This window comes from Nannobrachium achirus, assembly GCF_963921795.1.
Source record: "Nannobrachium achirus genome assembly, chromosome: 5".
NCBI lineage: Eukaryota > Metazoa > Chordata > Actinopteri > Myctophiformes > Myctophidae > Nannobrachium > Nannobrachium achirus.
Genome location: NC_137814.1, coordinates 13,012,098 through 13,028,515, shown reverse-complemented (window position 1 = coordinate 13,028,515; position 16,418 = coordinate 13,012,098). Strand labels below are relative to the sequence as shown.

General features: G+C 42.2%; 3 protein-coding genes across 5 annotated transcripts; 1 reads left to right on the top strand and 2 right to left on the bottom strand.

Annotated features, from left to right (window-relative positions):
• Positions 1 to 2,486: 2,486 nt before the first annotated feature.
• On the bottom strand, positions 2,487 to 3,969 carry LOC308285670 (ubiquitin-ribosomal protein eS31 fusion protein-like). The gene has a single exon (XM_080726504.1). It carries the CDS (start codon positions 3,956 to 3,958, stop codon positions 3,509 to 3,511), a length of 450 nt encoding a protein of 149 aa, XP_080582630.1. The 5' UTR covers positions 3,959 to 3,969; the 3' UTR covers positions 2,487 to 3,508.
• Positions 3,970 to 4,944: 975 nt separating this feature from the next.
• LOC308285669 (26S proteasome non-ATPase regulatory subunit 9-like) lies at positions 4,945 to 6,588 on the top strand (the record flags this gene model as incomplete). Its single annotated transcript, XM_080726503.1, has 1 exon — positions 4,945 to 6,588. The coding sequence occupies one exon, from the start codon at positions 4,945 to 4,947 to the stop codon at positions 5,584 to 5,586; it is 642 nt and encodes a 213-aa protein (XP_080582629.1). The 3' UTR covers positions 5,587 to 6,588.
• A 16-nt stretch (positions 6,589 to 6,604) lies between these two features.
• LOC308285668 (fibronectin type III domain-containing protein 7-like) lies at positions 6,605 to 12,604 on the bottom strand. 3 transcript variants are annotated; one of them, XM_080726501.1, is made up of 6 exons: positions 10,930 to 12,604; positions 10,140 to 10,811; positions 9,249 to 9,512; positions 8,862 to 9,167; positions 8,501 to 8,737; positions 6,605 to 7,791 (listed from the first exon to the last, which is right to left on the bottom strand). In XM_080726501.1, exons 1-6 carry the CDS (start codon positions 10,982 to 10,984, stop codon positions 7,787 to 7,789), a joined length of 1,539 nt encoding a protein of 512 aa, XP_080582627.1. In that variant the 5' UTR covers positions 10,985 to 12,604; the 3' UTR covers positions 6,605 to 7,786. The 3 variants fall into 3 exon arrangements, with proteins under 3 accessions (XP_080582627.1, XP_080582628.1, XP_080582626.1); XM_080726502.1 differs by lacking the exon at positions 6,605 to 7,791 and having other exon boundaries at positions 8,265 to 8,737; positions 10,140 to 10,400; positions 10,548 to 10,811; XM_080726500.1 differs by lacking the exon at positions 6,605 to 7,791 and having other exon boundaries at positions 8,265 to 8,737; positions 10,930 to 11,190; positions 11,544 to 12,604.
• Between the last annotated feature and the right edge of the window lie 3,814 nt (positions 12,605 to 16,418).

Genomic DNA, 16,418 nt, shown 5'->3' with positions numbered 1-16,418 from the left:
GTTCAAGCTGAACATCATTCCCACCATGTAGGAGAGGCTCAAGGTCACGATAGAGAACGGGACAAGGTTCAGTTCTCGCTTGCGGCAGCTGGGGACGAGCATAGCGGAAAATGCGGCGAAGGCCACATAAAAACCTGTGGATGTAAACAGGTTTTCGCGCATATAGTCCATGGCGCCATTGTCAATAGCAAAGAGGAACAGGACCAGATGCTGCACTAGGAGGCTCATCAACAACTTCCTGAAGAAAGGTTGGATGCTATTGTCCTTTTCAGTGTTGTCATAATCACTGGCGTCATAGTCCTCTTTGTCCTCTTCGTCATAGGCCTCTTCATCATCGTACTCTTCATCATCGTCCTCTTCGTCTGTATAGGACGATGACGATGGAGGAACTTGACCGTGGTAACCAGTAGCCGTCTGTAGGGGTCCCTGTTTGTAAGGGATCTGGGCATAGGGGCCCAGGTTGTATACCAAACCTTCCTGGCCGTAGTCAGGAAGGCGGACATTATTGAATATTGAGTAGTAGGGGTGGTAGGGGTAGGGGTGCGTGGCAGATAGGGGAGGTACATGCACGTAAGGGAGAGGGTTGTTCTCTCCCGTGACGAGGAAACCACTCTCATCCTGTGACGGCTGGTGAGGCGTCTGGGAGTAAGGAGCCCCTACGGGACCCGGGTTTTGCCCAGTGCCTTCCTGGGGGAAGCCCGGTTGTCCATAGGCAGGCGCTGATGGGAAGGCCCCTCCAGTGCCTCTGCCGGTGCACCTGTTGAATACTGGCGGGAAGGCTGGCTGTTCATAACCTCCAGCGCCAAGGTTATATCCTCCCATCTCAGGGTTGGGGTCATTCACCTGGGACATGGTGTGCTGCTTGGCACTCTGCACTTGCTCTACCACAATTGTGTCCGTTATCCCTTTTCAGAAAGATATCTCTGCTGATTTGAACGATAATTCATGTAGGTGACAGGACAATTCCACTTGAGGGGCAAGGCTTTGTCGGAGGCTGCACACGATCAACTGATCACTGGTTAGAACCATAGCTTTTATAGCCTCCAGGCCATGACTTATGATGACACAGATTGGGACTTGTGTTGGTGCACACCATATATGGTAATAATATCTCCATATATGACAGTAGCAGCCAGCCACACATCTATTTAGCTGACATGTACAGGCAAGATCAAATTGCAGGTTAAATTTAGTCATCATCATCATCATCATCATCTTTACATAATGTGAGATTCATTCATCAAGTGCACAACTGCTCTACACCAGTGGTTCACAACCTTTTCAGGCCGCGACCCCCAAAATAATCATATTTTAACTGGGGACCCCTCCCACCTTGACGAGCACAAGAGTTGAGGCATTACATTTTGTATAACATGGTTTTATTGTGAAAATAGCAGATCTACATGCTCTTGCGAGCATGTAGATCGGCTATTTTCACAATCTCTGCCTCTAATATTTGACAATTTGGCCAATGTTTAATTTGTCATTTTAGAGGTATTAAAAAGTCTTAAATTGTCACTTTAGAAATGTGCAGATAGCCTCTATACACTTAAACCTTATGTTGGTTTGTTTACTGCTGAGAGAGAAACAATGTTGCACATTAAGTTAATCATCTGGGGACCCCACAAAATAATTTGGGGACCCCCCTGCGGGTCCCGACCCACAGGTTGAGAACCACTGCTCTACACAAGACCACAGAGAAAACTATGTACAAAGCCCATGGCCCGTGGCCTGTGATTGGCTGCGGGCATAAACACAGACACACATAGATTTGGCTAATTAGTGTGGTTGCCCACCAGGGCAACACACTATAGGACTAGTGCTTCTTTCTTTCTTTCTTTCTTTCTTTCTTTCTTTCTTTCTAGATAAACTTCTAGCCAATCAGGAAGCAGCATTCTCAGTGACGTCACCATTATAGAGTAAGTCCATTGAGTTCAATGGGGGGAGTGGTGCTAGCTTGAGGATTGGTCAAGCTTCACATGACAACTTGGCTATCCAGACAATAAATAGGCAACCACACTTTCTAGTTGTGGGCTTGCCTCGCCTGAAAGGCGAGAACACTATGTTATCTTCATTATTTATTTATTATTTATCAAGTACATGGCGCGCTCTGCTGGCGCACAAGTAGGCCTACTTGTGCACAAGACGCAAGTTGGCACCTTGACAGAGTGCAGTTCTAGTTAGTGTGGTTGCCAGGGCAACCACATTATTACTCTGGGGAATTTTGCAGTTTTTACAACTCTTAGTCTCATTGACTTGAATGGGAAACTCCATATATAGTGAGTAACTCTTAGGTATCTGACTTTTCCCATTGACTTTGAATGGGAAACACCATATATAGTAAGGTAACTTTTAGGTATCTGACCTTTCCCATTGACTTTGAATGGGAAACACCATATATAGTGAGTAACTTTAACGTGATGTAAGAGTAAGGTAACTTTTTAGGCAACCACACTCGCAATTTCCCAAATTGCAATTTCTCTAGTTCATAATATTATTATTTATTTGTTTTTAAGTTTGGGTCACCAGTGAGACATTGGGAACCATTGAACACAGATGGACACCGACGGACACTGTTTCTGGAATAGATAGATAGATAGATAGATAGATAGATAGATAGATAGATAGATAGATAGGGAACTGGCCAAGCTTTGCGGGACGCTTAATGAAATGAACTCATACAAGGATGTAAGGAACCCCTCATGATTTTTTAAAGGTTTCATGACATTGTCCGGGCTCTACATCTGACTGGCCGACATCTTGGCACAAAGGACTTGGCACAAAGTTTCTTGTGCACTTTGGCCAAGTTTTCGTGGGCTGCTTCATGAAATTAACTCATAAATCACTTCACACTAAGTGTGATTTTTCGTTTAGTTTTTTAGACTTTCTGACCTGTTACACACAAAAAAAACTTTAAATATTCAGTGGATTTTCTGTGGTCTGCGGTTTTCCGAATAATAATTAGAAAAGTGCTGTTACTGGCCCGTGGACTTTGATGTTGTCACAGTCCATTAATCCCACCCCTGGGCAGAGCAGAGGCAATGATTGCCAGGCAAAATCTCTCAACAGCAGGCATATACTGAATATATTTTTTTAATTATTATTATTATATACTTTTTATTTTATTGCAGCTGAACACAGAGCACAGAGAGAAAAATCGCACCTGTGGTATCAAACATGGTTCATACACGTGAATATCTCCTTGTATGGGCCTTTCTGTCTGTGACAGATGTCGGTCTCAGTGTACGTTCTATGACGCTAGTCTTGTGTGGCGTGAATCTCATGCTCGTGACATCAGTTATCTCCATACATGGAGTTCCGGACACATATCTACAGTACACACAAAGCCAGACGTACTGTAGGAGCTGTTAGCACCGCTCCAAAAACCTGCCATGGCTCACTGGAGTGGGTCTTTCAGTTAAAACCTTTTAATACATGTTTGACGGACCATGATAAAGACCTTTAAGGCTCTTTAAAACCCGCACATCACGAAACCTCTATAGGTCCATCACCGTCCATGGGTGGAAACACAGCATTTCCCACAGTAGTTCCTGTCGAAGTGGCTGGCCATGAACACACCAGGGCCGCACTGGTCACACTCGCGCTTCAGCCGGGTGATTTGCCCGTTCTCGTCAACGTCGTAGTATTTGAGCACGGCGAGCTTGTCCTTCCTCCTCACGTGCTTGCTCTTCTTGGGGGTGGTGAACGTCTTCTTCTTCCTCTTCTTGGCGCCGCCTCGCAGTCTGAGCACCAGGTGCAGAGTGGACTCCTTCTGGATGTTGTAGTCGGACAGGGAGCGCCCGTCCTCTAGTTGCTTACCGGCGAAGATCAGCCTCTGCTGGTCGGGAGGGATGCCCTCCTTGTCTTGGATTTTCCCCTTGACATGTTCAATGGTGTCTGAAGACTCGACCTCGAGAGTTACTGTCTTCCCTGTTAAGGTTTTCACAAAAATTTGCATCTTGCGTTTTGCTCCCAATGGCGGGTACGTACCACAATCTTATCCGTTATTCCTTTATTATCCGAGAACTTCTGAAGATACCTCTGTAGGGTTGAACAAGGCTGCTAACCGGTCTCAACTGCTCTTATATGCTTCAGCTAGCGGGATGCATGCTGTATGTCAAGCCACCGATGTCACGACGGCTCAGCCATGTTCCTATGGTGTTTTCACAGCAGCCACGGCCAAATACGGTGTAGGCTATTATGATGTCCAACTGTGTCAGAACATGACGCCAGATTCAAACAAATCAGCTGACCCCATACCGTATGGAGCTCTAAGCCAATACTGTTATATTCCTTTTTATTATTTTTCAATAGCGAAAATAGCCGATCTACAAGCTTGCGACGTGTTGTGAGCTTGTAGATCTGCTGTTTTCGCTACGTTTGTGCAATTCTCATTAAACGTTAAAATATGGAGATATGGAGATAGTTTGTGTCTGACAGCAACATTCTGGAGTCTCAGGTGGACAATCACATCTAGATATGGCATCTGAAGTAACATCGCAAAACCTCCGGGTTTAATGTTACTGCCACCAAATGAGTTAAATCTTCGCCAGAAACGGACTGCACCAAATATGAGTGACTGACTATCTTAAACTATACGCCACCTTTTGACAAAATCACGGAGACAGTTTGTTTATTTGACCACAATGCTTATATGAGACGATTTTAAGATGGCCAAATGTTATTCTCCGTAGAGAAAAACCTCTGCGATCCAGGGGATGAACAAGTGACGTCAGGACTTCGGTACTCTATGACCAAACGGCAGTCAAATCGGCATTGTTAGGCATGCATGGCAACAATATGTGTTGTGTGTGTGATCAGACCAAAATTAGAGCTTATATAAGGTATGGATTAATATAAATATTGTCTCAAAGGTTAGAGGTACTGCTGTCAAGGGTTTGGAGATTGATACCAAGAGACAGAGGAGGCGACGTAATTCACAAGATGCACAACGTGATGGGGGAAAACAACGATCGAGGATCTGTAGTGACAATGGACAAAGTTAAAATTCTTATGAAAAAGAAGGACCAAATTGAAGGGCAGATAAAAGCTTATTATGACATCTTGGAAGGTCAAGGTGTCGGGGTTGCAGGTCCCCTGGTTGACGCAGAAGGCTTCCCACGGGCAGATGTCGACTTGTACCAGATCAGAACCGCGAGACACAACATCTCGTGCCTACAGAATGACCACAAGGCCGTCATGTTGGAGATAGAGGACGCGTTGCACGAGCTGCACGCAAGAGAAAATGCCAAGCGCGACAACGATCAGGGCAAGGCTCGGTCCGAGTCTGTGGATCATGTGGTTACGCTGCCCTCTCCCTTTGCACGAGTGGATGATGTGACACAGGGTTCTCCCGCCTGTCGAGCTGGTCTTCAAGTCGGCGACAAAATCGTGCAATTTGGTTCTGTGAAGATGGGAAACTTTCAGAACATGCAGAGTATTGCTGCTGTTGTCCAACACAGCGAAGGGAAGCCGATACGCGTCACAGTGATTAGAGGTGGGCAACAAGCTCATGTGTCCGTGACTCCACAGCGCTGGTCAGGGAGAGGTCTACTGGGATGCAATATTGTCACCATCCTCAGATGACTCCGAGACCATTCGACTGTCTTGAGAATGGGGAATTTCAGTTGTCCCCAATTGAGTGCTTCTCAAGTGTCTGGCTCATGGAAACCCCAACACATTACCCGGGGTTCGAACACGGGACCTTCTGCATGCTTCCCTGACGGGCTCTCTACCCAATACCCATTAAACTATAATAAGAGCCAACCCCAAGTTGAATTCCTACTTTTTAACTTATGCAACAAGCGTATACAATAAACAAATATTTTGTCCTGGGTGGCAAGAGTAGCGGTCTGGGCACTTAGGTTGCTGATCCAGCTAGACAGTGTGTCGCAGGTTAAACTCCCGAATTCGATGGCCTTCTCACACGTATGTCACTCCCCATCTCTCTCTCCCCATTTCCTGTCAGTCTACTGTTCACAATCAATAAAGGCAGGAAAAAGCCAAAAAGAATATCTTTAGATACAAACATTTCACTGAATGATTATTTTTTGGTCTGCATAAACGGACAGTTTTCAGTGAGACGTGTGAATATACCGGTATAGTACACATTGCTTCCAGAAAAAGAGAGAGAACCAATATGATGCCCTTAGGCATGAGATGTCCTGTGTGTATGGATGCCTTCACAGAGATCATAAACAGCATTAGGTGGTAGTGGTAGTCTTCTACAACTATGAGTGTACAAATGGAACCACGTGGAGACCATGAGGATCCTTGAAATAAATAAAAAAACATTGAGAAACATGGGCTGTGGTCATGTGTTCTACAGTCAGTTTATCAGAGATTCAGCCTCAATGTAACAGTTCATTCTACCTGCCTCAAGATTCTGATGACTCAGGAATACCAAGAATGTGATCTATTACTCATTCCAGCTCTGACAGTAACTATGGCACTATTATACTGTATTTATATAATTATATTTAAGTATATACATCTTAAATCTCTGCCAGGACTAAGGCAAGAGGGGTTCTGTTTTATCTATTTATTGTGCACTCCAGTAGACAAAGGTATGTGGGGATAGTAGACCCCCACCCATACATGTTTTATATTTTTGTTTACTGCAGAGCTGCAGATTTGCGCATTGATTTACCATTTGGCCGCACACTCATACCTTCTATTTCTCACTAGGTCAATTCCATTGCTCTTTGCATAGTTTCATTTTGGAATTTCTGATAGTATTGATTGGTTTGATCATTAGACTTCATCCTGATGTGTGCATTGTAATTAGAGCAGTATTTTTCAAACAAGGGTCACACAACCATTTTTTATGGGTCATGACATGAGTAAATAAACCTTTTTTTTCTTAACTTTCATCAGAAATTAAATAACAAATTCAAAAGATTTTCAAAATTCAGTACCAAAGAAATCAGATTGTTATTTTTCTGAAAATGAATGGCTGATTGCAAATGTCTATAGTTCTATAAATCTTGGGGTAAAAAGACAAACGTACACATTTTTAATTTCTTTTATTTGAGAATATTGTTAAATACAAATTCATAATATCAAAGGTAAACATTCTCTGTACCGGGAAAACACTGCCTGATATATTACTTTAAGAATATGCTATTTTATCATGTACAAAAGTGAAAAAGAATTGTATAAAAAGTATGAAAACACATCAGAATTATATAAAACATTCAAACCTTTTACCCACATACATCTTAATGAAAAATATACTTCATAGTTGTTTTTTATCTTCACAAGCATAGAGGAAATCAACAATCCATGCTGTGCCCATTTTTGGAACAGCAACAGTACCCATAACTTCAGATGATAATGCTTACACCCTGTGGTTAAATGTGTTAAGTGGCTATAGGCCATTGCAATCGCCTGATAAACCACTTTTATGTATTCTATATACCCTCTATACATGTTATGGCAAATTGATAATATCCTCTATATTCTGTCTAAAGTCTACCCACTGTAATATTGGCACTTTGGAAACAGGACTTGACTTTGGGATTTTAATGGTTGCTTACACAACCTTCACATTCTGGTTTCTGAAACACTGCAGGTCTCCTATTCTACAGAGCGGATCTTCAGTCCCCTTAACCAGTTTGAACGCACACAGCATTGAAGTAGGTTCCTGGGTAGGTTTCATCCGGGTTCAGGTCGGTGAAGATGAGGCTCTTTCCTTCCCGAGTCAGTACCTGAGGTTCACAGGTGATGTCCAGGTCCAATCACGCAGTCAACAGCCATTTCTTAAGTGAGATAATTATCTCCTCCTTCATCCTGGTGAGGGTAGAGAAAAGAGCAACACATAAGTTTTGCTATTGGCTATTTATGATTTTGTTAGTGGTTGCCCAACAGGGCAACACATTATAGTCCTATGAAACTTTATAGACTTCTAGGGTAACTTTTCCGCTGCCATTGGAAATTGACAGACAGACAGACTTCTGTCCGGGATAGGGAAACAATAGAGAATCAATGGAAGTGGGAATCAATAAGGAATCAATGGGAGTGGGAATCAATAGGGAATCAATTGGTCAAGCTTCACATGACAGTTAGCTTACTGTAGAATATAGTCACATCAGCAACCGTCAGCAACCACACTTGTAATTTCCAATTGCATCTTTTTTAGTTAAAATTATATATTGTGACGCAGCAGATCTCGTCCCCGGTCTACTCAGGGTCTAAATCAGACCTGTCACATTGTGAACTTCATGGCATGCCAGAAAACTAAGTGGCCGGCCAGTACCAGAGTAGAGGGCCAGGGCTATAACAGCAGTGGTTCCCAAACCGTTTTAGCCTGTGACCCAAAAGAGAAATTAGACATTTACCCGGGACCCAAACTAGTGAAAGCAGCAGATCTACAAGCAAGCTCTCAACATGTCACTTTGCGCTGCATTGAGAGCTTGTAGATCATAATAACATGATAAATGGTCCTTAGGAAGCAGTGCTATACAGCATTCTTAGCATGAATGTGCACAAAAGTGCGTACCAGATGTGACAAGTGCTTCTAAGCTCTCCCCTCCGTCATTGTTGCTGGCAGTGACCCTCACGTCACTGGAGCTGACGCTGGTGACGTTGCAGGTCAGGCTGGTGACGTTGCTGCACAGCTGGGACGTCTGGCTTCTATCGTACACCGTGTATGTGAGGGCAAGTGCGGAAGCATTCCATGACACTGTGGCCGAGGAGAAGTTACCGCTGTACGTCACTCCTGTTGGTGGACAAGGAGCTGTGGGAAGGGAGGGTTTATTGTTAGTAAAGATTCTGGGCGATAAATAACTTCCTGAGCAGCACGATCGCATGCATGCGCCAAAGAGAGGCTTTTGGACAATAATGTTGAATTCTCAATGTACCTGTGTCCCCTCTGAGAACCACTGACTGGGCACTGTTGCCGCCGCAGTTCCTGCTTTTCACACTGCCGACGTAAGACGAACCACAGGGCAGGGGCATCTCATAGAAAGAGGCGTTTGTCCAAGAGGACGAGAGGTCGAACAGGCTCTGGTTGTTCCCGAGGAGACTTCCTTTCAGGGTCACCAGGTTCTGGACATGTGAACAGCCTGGGACATCTGTCCAGCTGAAGCGCAACACCTGGAGGGTCCGATTGCGCCGCACCTGCTGTGGCAACAGCCGTACCGCTACGTTGTGTGGAGGACAGGGAGCTGAAGAAGGAGAGAGTGGTTATTAATACATCAGCTGTCCGATGCAAACATCTGCGTCTTGACATCTGTGGGATTTCTTACCGGCTCCAATGCGTATCGTGTCATTGACAGAGCTGTTGCATGTCCCGTCTGAGGCCAGTACAGTGAAGTTGTAATGGGCTCCACACTGAAAGCCCTCAATGGTGCAGTTCGTGTCCGAGCTCTCACAGCACCGCACGTTGCCACTGTCGTCCTGGGCACAGCCAAAGTAATTCACCGATGCACCAAGTCCCGGAGTCCAGGACAGTAGTGCCGACAGGTTGGCACAGTTGTACTCAACTGAGAGGTTGACTGGTTGGCATGGAGCTAAAGGGGATGGGAGAGACTTTTTCTAAGTGAGGCAATTAAATGGGTGTTCCACGTGTAAGGCTGACCGTATATGGATAGTATACAGGTGAAAGCATTGTATTGGCAGTGGTGGGAAAAGTACTCAAATGTTTTACTTGAGTAAAAGTATCAATACTGCAATGTAGAATTACTCTGTTAGGGTGCCCTCACACCAAAATACCTAGAGTGGAATCCGCCAATGCATTTCAATGAGAATGGAGCATTTTTTGCCAGTAGAGGATTTCTGCAAAAAAACGCTCCATTCTCATTGAAATGCATTGGTGGATTCCACTCTAGGTATTTTGGTGTGAGGGCAAAGTAAAAGTCATTTTTGAATGTTTAAAATGTATAAAGGTCTTTCAAAAATAGCAGATATACAAGCTCACGACAATGCGTCACATAATGTTAGTGGAGTAAAAGCACAATATTTGCCTCTGAGATGCAGTGGAGTAGAAGTAAATTAAAGTATTGAAAATTGGTGCCTAAACATTTTACTTAAGTACAGTATACTTGAGTATTACTTAGTTATTACTTTAAACCACTGTGTATTGGTGGTTGTATGTGTACATGTGTTTCTGTGTCTTCTGCTTTTTGAACGGATGTTACCTGTCCACAACTGGATGGTGGAGCTGGGAGGACTGTCACACAGGCTGTTGGCGGCGGTGACAGAGAAGTTGTAGAGGACGCCACAGAGCAGGTCATCCACCACGCAGGTGGTGCTGGTGGAGGTGGTGCAGTTTGTGGTCTGGCCTCCGCCCACGGCCGTCACTGTGTACATCTCTGCTCCTAAGGTTGAGTTCCACCACAAGGTCGCTTCATTGGACCGGCAGTCCAAGGAGCCGCTGAGGCCTTGGGGTTCGCACGGAGCTGGAGAATACACATGAGAGGAAATTCGGTTGGTTGGATGATTGATTGTTAAGAAATATGCAGATGCTGCATTCAACACATTTATGACCAAGAATGAACTGAGTTTTAAAAAAAAAAAGTTTTGTCGGACGACCACCAATACGGTACCTGTAGAGATGTTGACTGGTTGACTGAGCTGGCTGTCACAGTATGCTGTGTGAGCCTGGACTAGAACAGAGAAAGTACTTCCACATGGCAGACCCTCAACGGAACATGTGTTGTCAGAAGAATTGCACGAGCCAACTATTATTGCGTCACCAACAGTGACGATAGCTGTGTAGTTGAGGGCACCCGCACTGGGATTCCAGGAAATGGCAATGGCGTTAGAGGAACAGTTGACCGTGGCGCTTACGTTCTGGGGTGGACAAGGGACTGGGGAGAAGAATGGATGGTTTTAATCAGATGGGTTATCTAGAGGTGCCAGTGTGTGGTGTATACAGTGTAAGAGTGATCTCTATATCCATATGCATGTAAATTCTCCATGTCTTACCTGAGCTGAATGTCAGGGTTTGACTCCATGCACTGGAGCAGTTGACGTCATTCATAGCCTTGACAGCTACACTGTAATTAGTGCCACATGTGAAGCTGTCAAGAGTACAGTTGAGTCCAGCGGACAGGCAGGTGACATTGCTTTGACTACTCCAGGCAGAAACAGAGTACTGTACTGCCCCCTTGCTGGCAGACCAGGATACAATAGCAGTGTTGCTGACACAGTCTGGAGCCACCGAGATGTTGTTAGGAACACATGGCACTACAAAGAGAGAGGAAGGATACAGAGTTAAACATTACACAGCAACAATATAACTGGGCTCCAAGATATGATGTGGTAAAATGTAAATTGACGATGATTAGAATCTGATTATAGCATGATGAAAATATATAAGATAAGAAAAAAGTAACTGGACTAAAATTGAGATATTATGGTGCAATCAACATGATTTGATCTGCAAAATGAATCACTTCATGTGTATCATCATGAATGGACATGATATAGTGTTTATGCATTTTTAATTCTCAGTGTTATTACTCGTTTCATGCATTCATCCATAGCTATGTTTTAATACATTTAATCCAGAATATCGATGCATTTAGTGTGTGTCTCACCTGTTTGCAGTTCCACGTATGGACTTGGTTCACTGTGACAACCTCTGTCACTAGCTACAACACTGACAGAGTAGTTTTCACCACAGTGTAGATCAGTGAAATTGCAGGAGTTTGCAGAGCTTGAGGTACAGGTGTAGTTGTGTCCATCATGTGCTGTTGCTGTTGCTTTGTATGATTCTGCTCCTAAAACAGGGGACCAGGACACTGTGCTAGTCCCACATGCTGTAGAAAAATGAACATTACTGGGGGAGCAGGGACCTGGAGAATTGGAGGGAAGAAATGGAGAGAAAGAACTGATCAATTACAATGTTCAAAAGGTCTGTTTAAGACTGTTCAGTATATCTTTTAGATTTGGAATCTTGTTCTCTCTGTGTACCTCCAATGAAGTGAAGAGGACTGCTGGGATTCCCAGCACAGGAGCCAGCATATGGTGTCACTATGATGGTATAGTTCTGGCCACAGGGCAGGTTGTGTATCAGACAGCTGGTACTGTTGGTGTAGCAGTAATATATGTGTCCATCCTGCCCCACTGCTGTCACATTATAAGCTGTGGCACTGGAGCTTGCTAGCCAGGACACAAGGACTGAGTTTGGACACACCAGACTGGCACTAACATTCTTTGGGGCACATGGAGCTGGGAAGAGAAAAGGGTATATTTAAAAAAGGAAAAGTGTGTTAGTATTGAATATGAAATGTTTACAGTATGGCTGCACAATATGAAGAAGCCATGTAATGTGTGACAAGCCTGTTGGAAATTGCTATGGCGATAAGATGAAATGAAACAAACACTTATTTTAACTAGAGATACTGTTCCTATGAAACAGTGTGGGCTCGCATGCACCACCATGTAGTATGGGCACAAAGATCTACCATTTGGCTGCACCTCATTGGCTAAGGCTTGGGCTCCACCAAAATGACGGTGTCGTGCCGGCGTCGGACGGGGTCAAAAAATGACCCGGTGCGAATTTGAGCGTCCGACGCTGACGTTGACGTCGGCAGTGGAGCACCCTTCATTAATCAAAACGGGGGCGTTCCTGCGTTGACACGACGCTTGCCGCACCCGGTGGAGCCGGGGAGTAAGCTTGGGCCCTGCCTTTGTACTGTCGAGGAGAACTTGACTGATATATAAAGATCTACCATTTGACTGCACCTCAATGGCTAAGGGCCCTGCCTTTGTAAAGTCGAGGAGAACTTGACTGATATATAAAGATCTACCATTTGACTGCACCTCATTGGCTAAGGGCCCTGCCTTTTACTGTCAAGGAGAACTTGATAGATAAATAATGAAGATAACATACGTGTGCTTCAGCAAGCCCACAATTATACAATTTCAATGTCTCATAGTACACATACTCTAAGTGAAAGCATTTGTGGCACAGAGACCAAATAGCAGCAGCATTCAATGTTTTAAAGAAGCAAAATGCGACATTATGTTAAAAAGTGAGCATTTGGATGATGCAGGGTGAGGGTTTTGGATGTGATAGGGGTTTGTTTGTAGGGTGGTGGGTAGGTGAGGGATATGGGAAGCTTGTTTTGTATAAAAACCAATAAATGTAATGAAGAGAAGGGAAAAACAAGACATCACTGTCACATGTTTACATTGGTAAACACACAGCAGGTTTAATATCTGTCAAACATATATGTCGGACATGTTTCTAAAAAAGGTATTTTAGCTGATTAAATGTTTTAGCTTAACAAATCTCTACCAATCTGAAATAACAGCTCTTTGCTATAATATTGAAATTCAGGTAGCACTTTATAATAACTATACACTATAAAGCATTAGTTAAGCATTAGTAACTAATGAATTCATGATGAATTCATGATGAATTCATCATGAGTTTATAGTTTATTAATCATGAATCCATCATTAGTAAGGCATTATTTATACATTAACTGAACATTAGTAAACACAGTAGTTAAGCATTAGTAACTACTGAATTCATCATGAGTTCATACTTTATTAATCATAAATTTGTCATTAGTAAGGCATTATTTATACATTTACTGTACATTATATAACCCAGGTTCCAAATAAGGGTCAATTATATGGTGATAAAAAGTCAAATAAATGACTACCTGGTTATGCATACTGGTTTAAATAACTCATGGTTAATTCATTGCATCATATGATTTTGCCTAAAAACAACAATAAATAGTTGGTTCATCTACAGTAAATATGCTTAAAAAGGTTGAAAACATTTTATATGTGAGGTTAAAAAATCGGGCTTTGAACAAATCCCTTTAAGTGCACTCCACTATAAAAGGAGCACTGCCCCTTTAAGAGTCTCTTTGTAACTGCCTCTGTGTCGGTGGTCAGTCAGTACTTTCGTTTTGGTTACTATTTACATTAGGAATTTTGAGATGGGTATGGCAGGTGTCTCCAGGCCTGCAGCCATACACTCTTGGGAATTTTGGTTCCTACCTTCCTCCAGTCAGATGAATGGGGCGGAACTAATTAGCGGCCACGCAACGTTTCTACCCGGCCGTATTTCAATGTTGCACACACAGTAAAACCAGCGTCAGTTCTGAACACTAGCCAAACAGTGTTGCTGTAAAAGTTAACTATTTAAAGTGCTATAAAGTCCGCGAATTTAAACAATAATTCCCTCCTTGTAAATGTATGCAGCTAATAAGGTACTGTACTGTATTCTGACGTTTTTGTGTTGTTTTATTTGAAGTTATTTCAGTATTGTGTTGTTGGCTTGATGTAAACAGCTAAGGGCTAAGGAAATGTTTCTGACTAAGTGCTTCATTACTGTATGGCATTAATGTTGTAGTTATTGTAAATCTTACATTTTGCTTATGGAAATACATCGGATGGCAAGCTATTGGAGACCCAGGAACTGAATCTACAGAAACCATCTATTGGACCAACTGCATGGTTTGACCAAGTGACTTGAACAGAGCTCTGACTGACTATTTTTTGGAACTGAGACTTGACTTTGAACAGAACTCTGACTAACTAATATTTTTGAACTGAAACTTTGGACCGAGCAACTGAACTGTTTTGATCATCCACTGAGTTAACTGAACACAGATCTAAGGAAGAGGAAAAGACAGTGACATTTCATTTGGAAGTTAGATATTGACAATATTGCACTGTTTTGTTACTAAAATTGATATTGCACTATTTTTGATAATTGATTGTTTTTGATATTTTATTTTATTATTTTCCGTAAAGGTTGAACTTAAAGGTCATATTAAGGTTAAAGGGGAGTTTAAAGGTACTTGCCTGCACTTTTTATTTTGAAAGCATACTTAACCTGCTGAAAATAGCTCAAATAAATAGGTCTTACCTGTTTAAATAGGCTGAAAATATAATAAAGATTGACCGGTCCTAAATAGAAAACTATCTTTAGTTTGAATTAACTGGATTAAATATTTAGTTGGTAAACTAAATAGAAAAACTGACCTAAGAACCTGCTCTAAAAAAGAAAGGTGTTGAATGGTTTTTGAGAATTTTGTCTACCTACCTCCATCATTGTAAATAGTTTATTGTATGCATACTATTTTTGCTTCATTATTTCATTCAGTAAACTTGACGTCTTTATTATTCACATTTAAGCTCTTGTCTCTGGTCTATTCTTTTAGTCACCTCCTCACGAACCTAGAAATACGGTCATTTTCTACATCACTGCTTCTATCTCATTTATAAATGCTTTATAAGGCATGAATAGTCCTCACTTTAGATGGGCTCACGGAACATACTTAACTAACGAGTAGTAACTACCTTAATAAATCATTAATTGATGATGAATTCATGATTAATAAAGTATGAACTCATGATGAATTCAGCAGTTACTAATGCTTATTAATCATGAATGTTTTGTTTTATTATTACTATGTTTCAGGTGTCCGCTTTTGTAATAAATACGGTCATTTTCTACATCACTGCTTCTATCTCATGTATAAATGCTTTATAAGGCATGAATAGTCCTCACTTTAGATGGGCTCACGGAACATACTTAACTAACAAGTAGTAACTACCTTAATGAATCATTAATTGATGATGAATTTATGATTAATAAAGTATGAACTCATGATGAATTCAGCAGTTACTAATGCTTAACTACTGTGTTTACTACTGTGTTTACTAATGTACAGTAACTGTATAGATAATGCCTTACAAATGATGAATTCATGATTAATAAAGTATGAACTCATGATGAATTCAATAGTTACTAATGCTTAACTACTGTGTTTACTAATGTTCAGTTAATGTATAAATGATTCCTTACTAATGATGAATTCGTGATTAATAAACTATGAACTCATGATGAATTCATGATGAATTCATTAGCTACTAATGCTTAACTAATGCTTTATAGTGTATAGTTATTATAAAGTGCTACCGAAATTCATTTCACAATAATGATAAGAATATGAAGCATTGTGCAGCACTAGTTTACATCATACGTTCAGGAAATAAAATGACATTGTAGAAGGAAAATAAAAAACAATCACACACTCTTAACAACTTATCTTCTCCTCATTCATTCACTCATCACTCACTCACTCACTCACTCACTCACTCACTCAATTGTTAATCCCAACCAACATTTGAATCCATTCGTGACACTCACATCTTCTAGAAGAGAGCATGCTTAGATCTAAAAGGCTAGAAGCAGCATTACATAGTCTTTGCTTTTGGCGTGTGCATACAAAAACATATTTTCCATCTCTTACCTGAGCTGAATCTCAGGGTCTCACTCGGGGGACTGGAGCAGTTGCCATTACTAGCCTTCACATCTACAGTGTAGTTGGAGCCACAGGTGATGTTTGTAAGAGTACAGCTGAGATCAGAGGACTGGCAGGTGGCATTGCCTCGACTACTCGAGGCAGAAACAGAGTACTGTACTGCCCCCTTGCTGG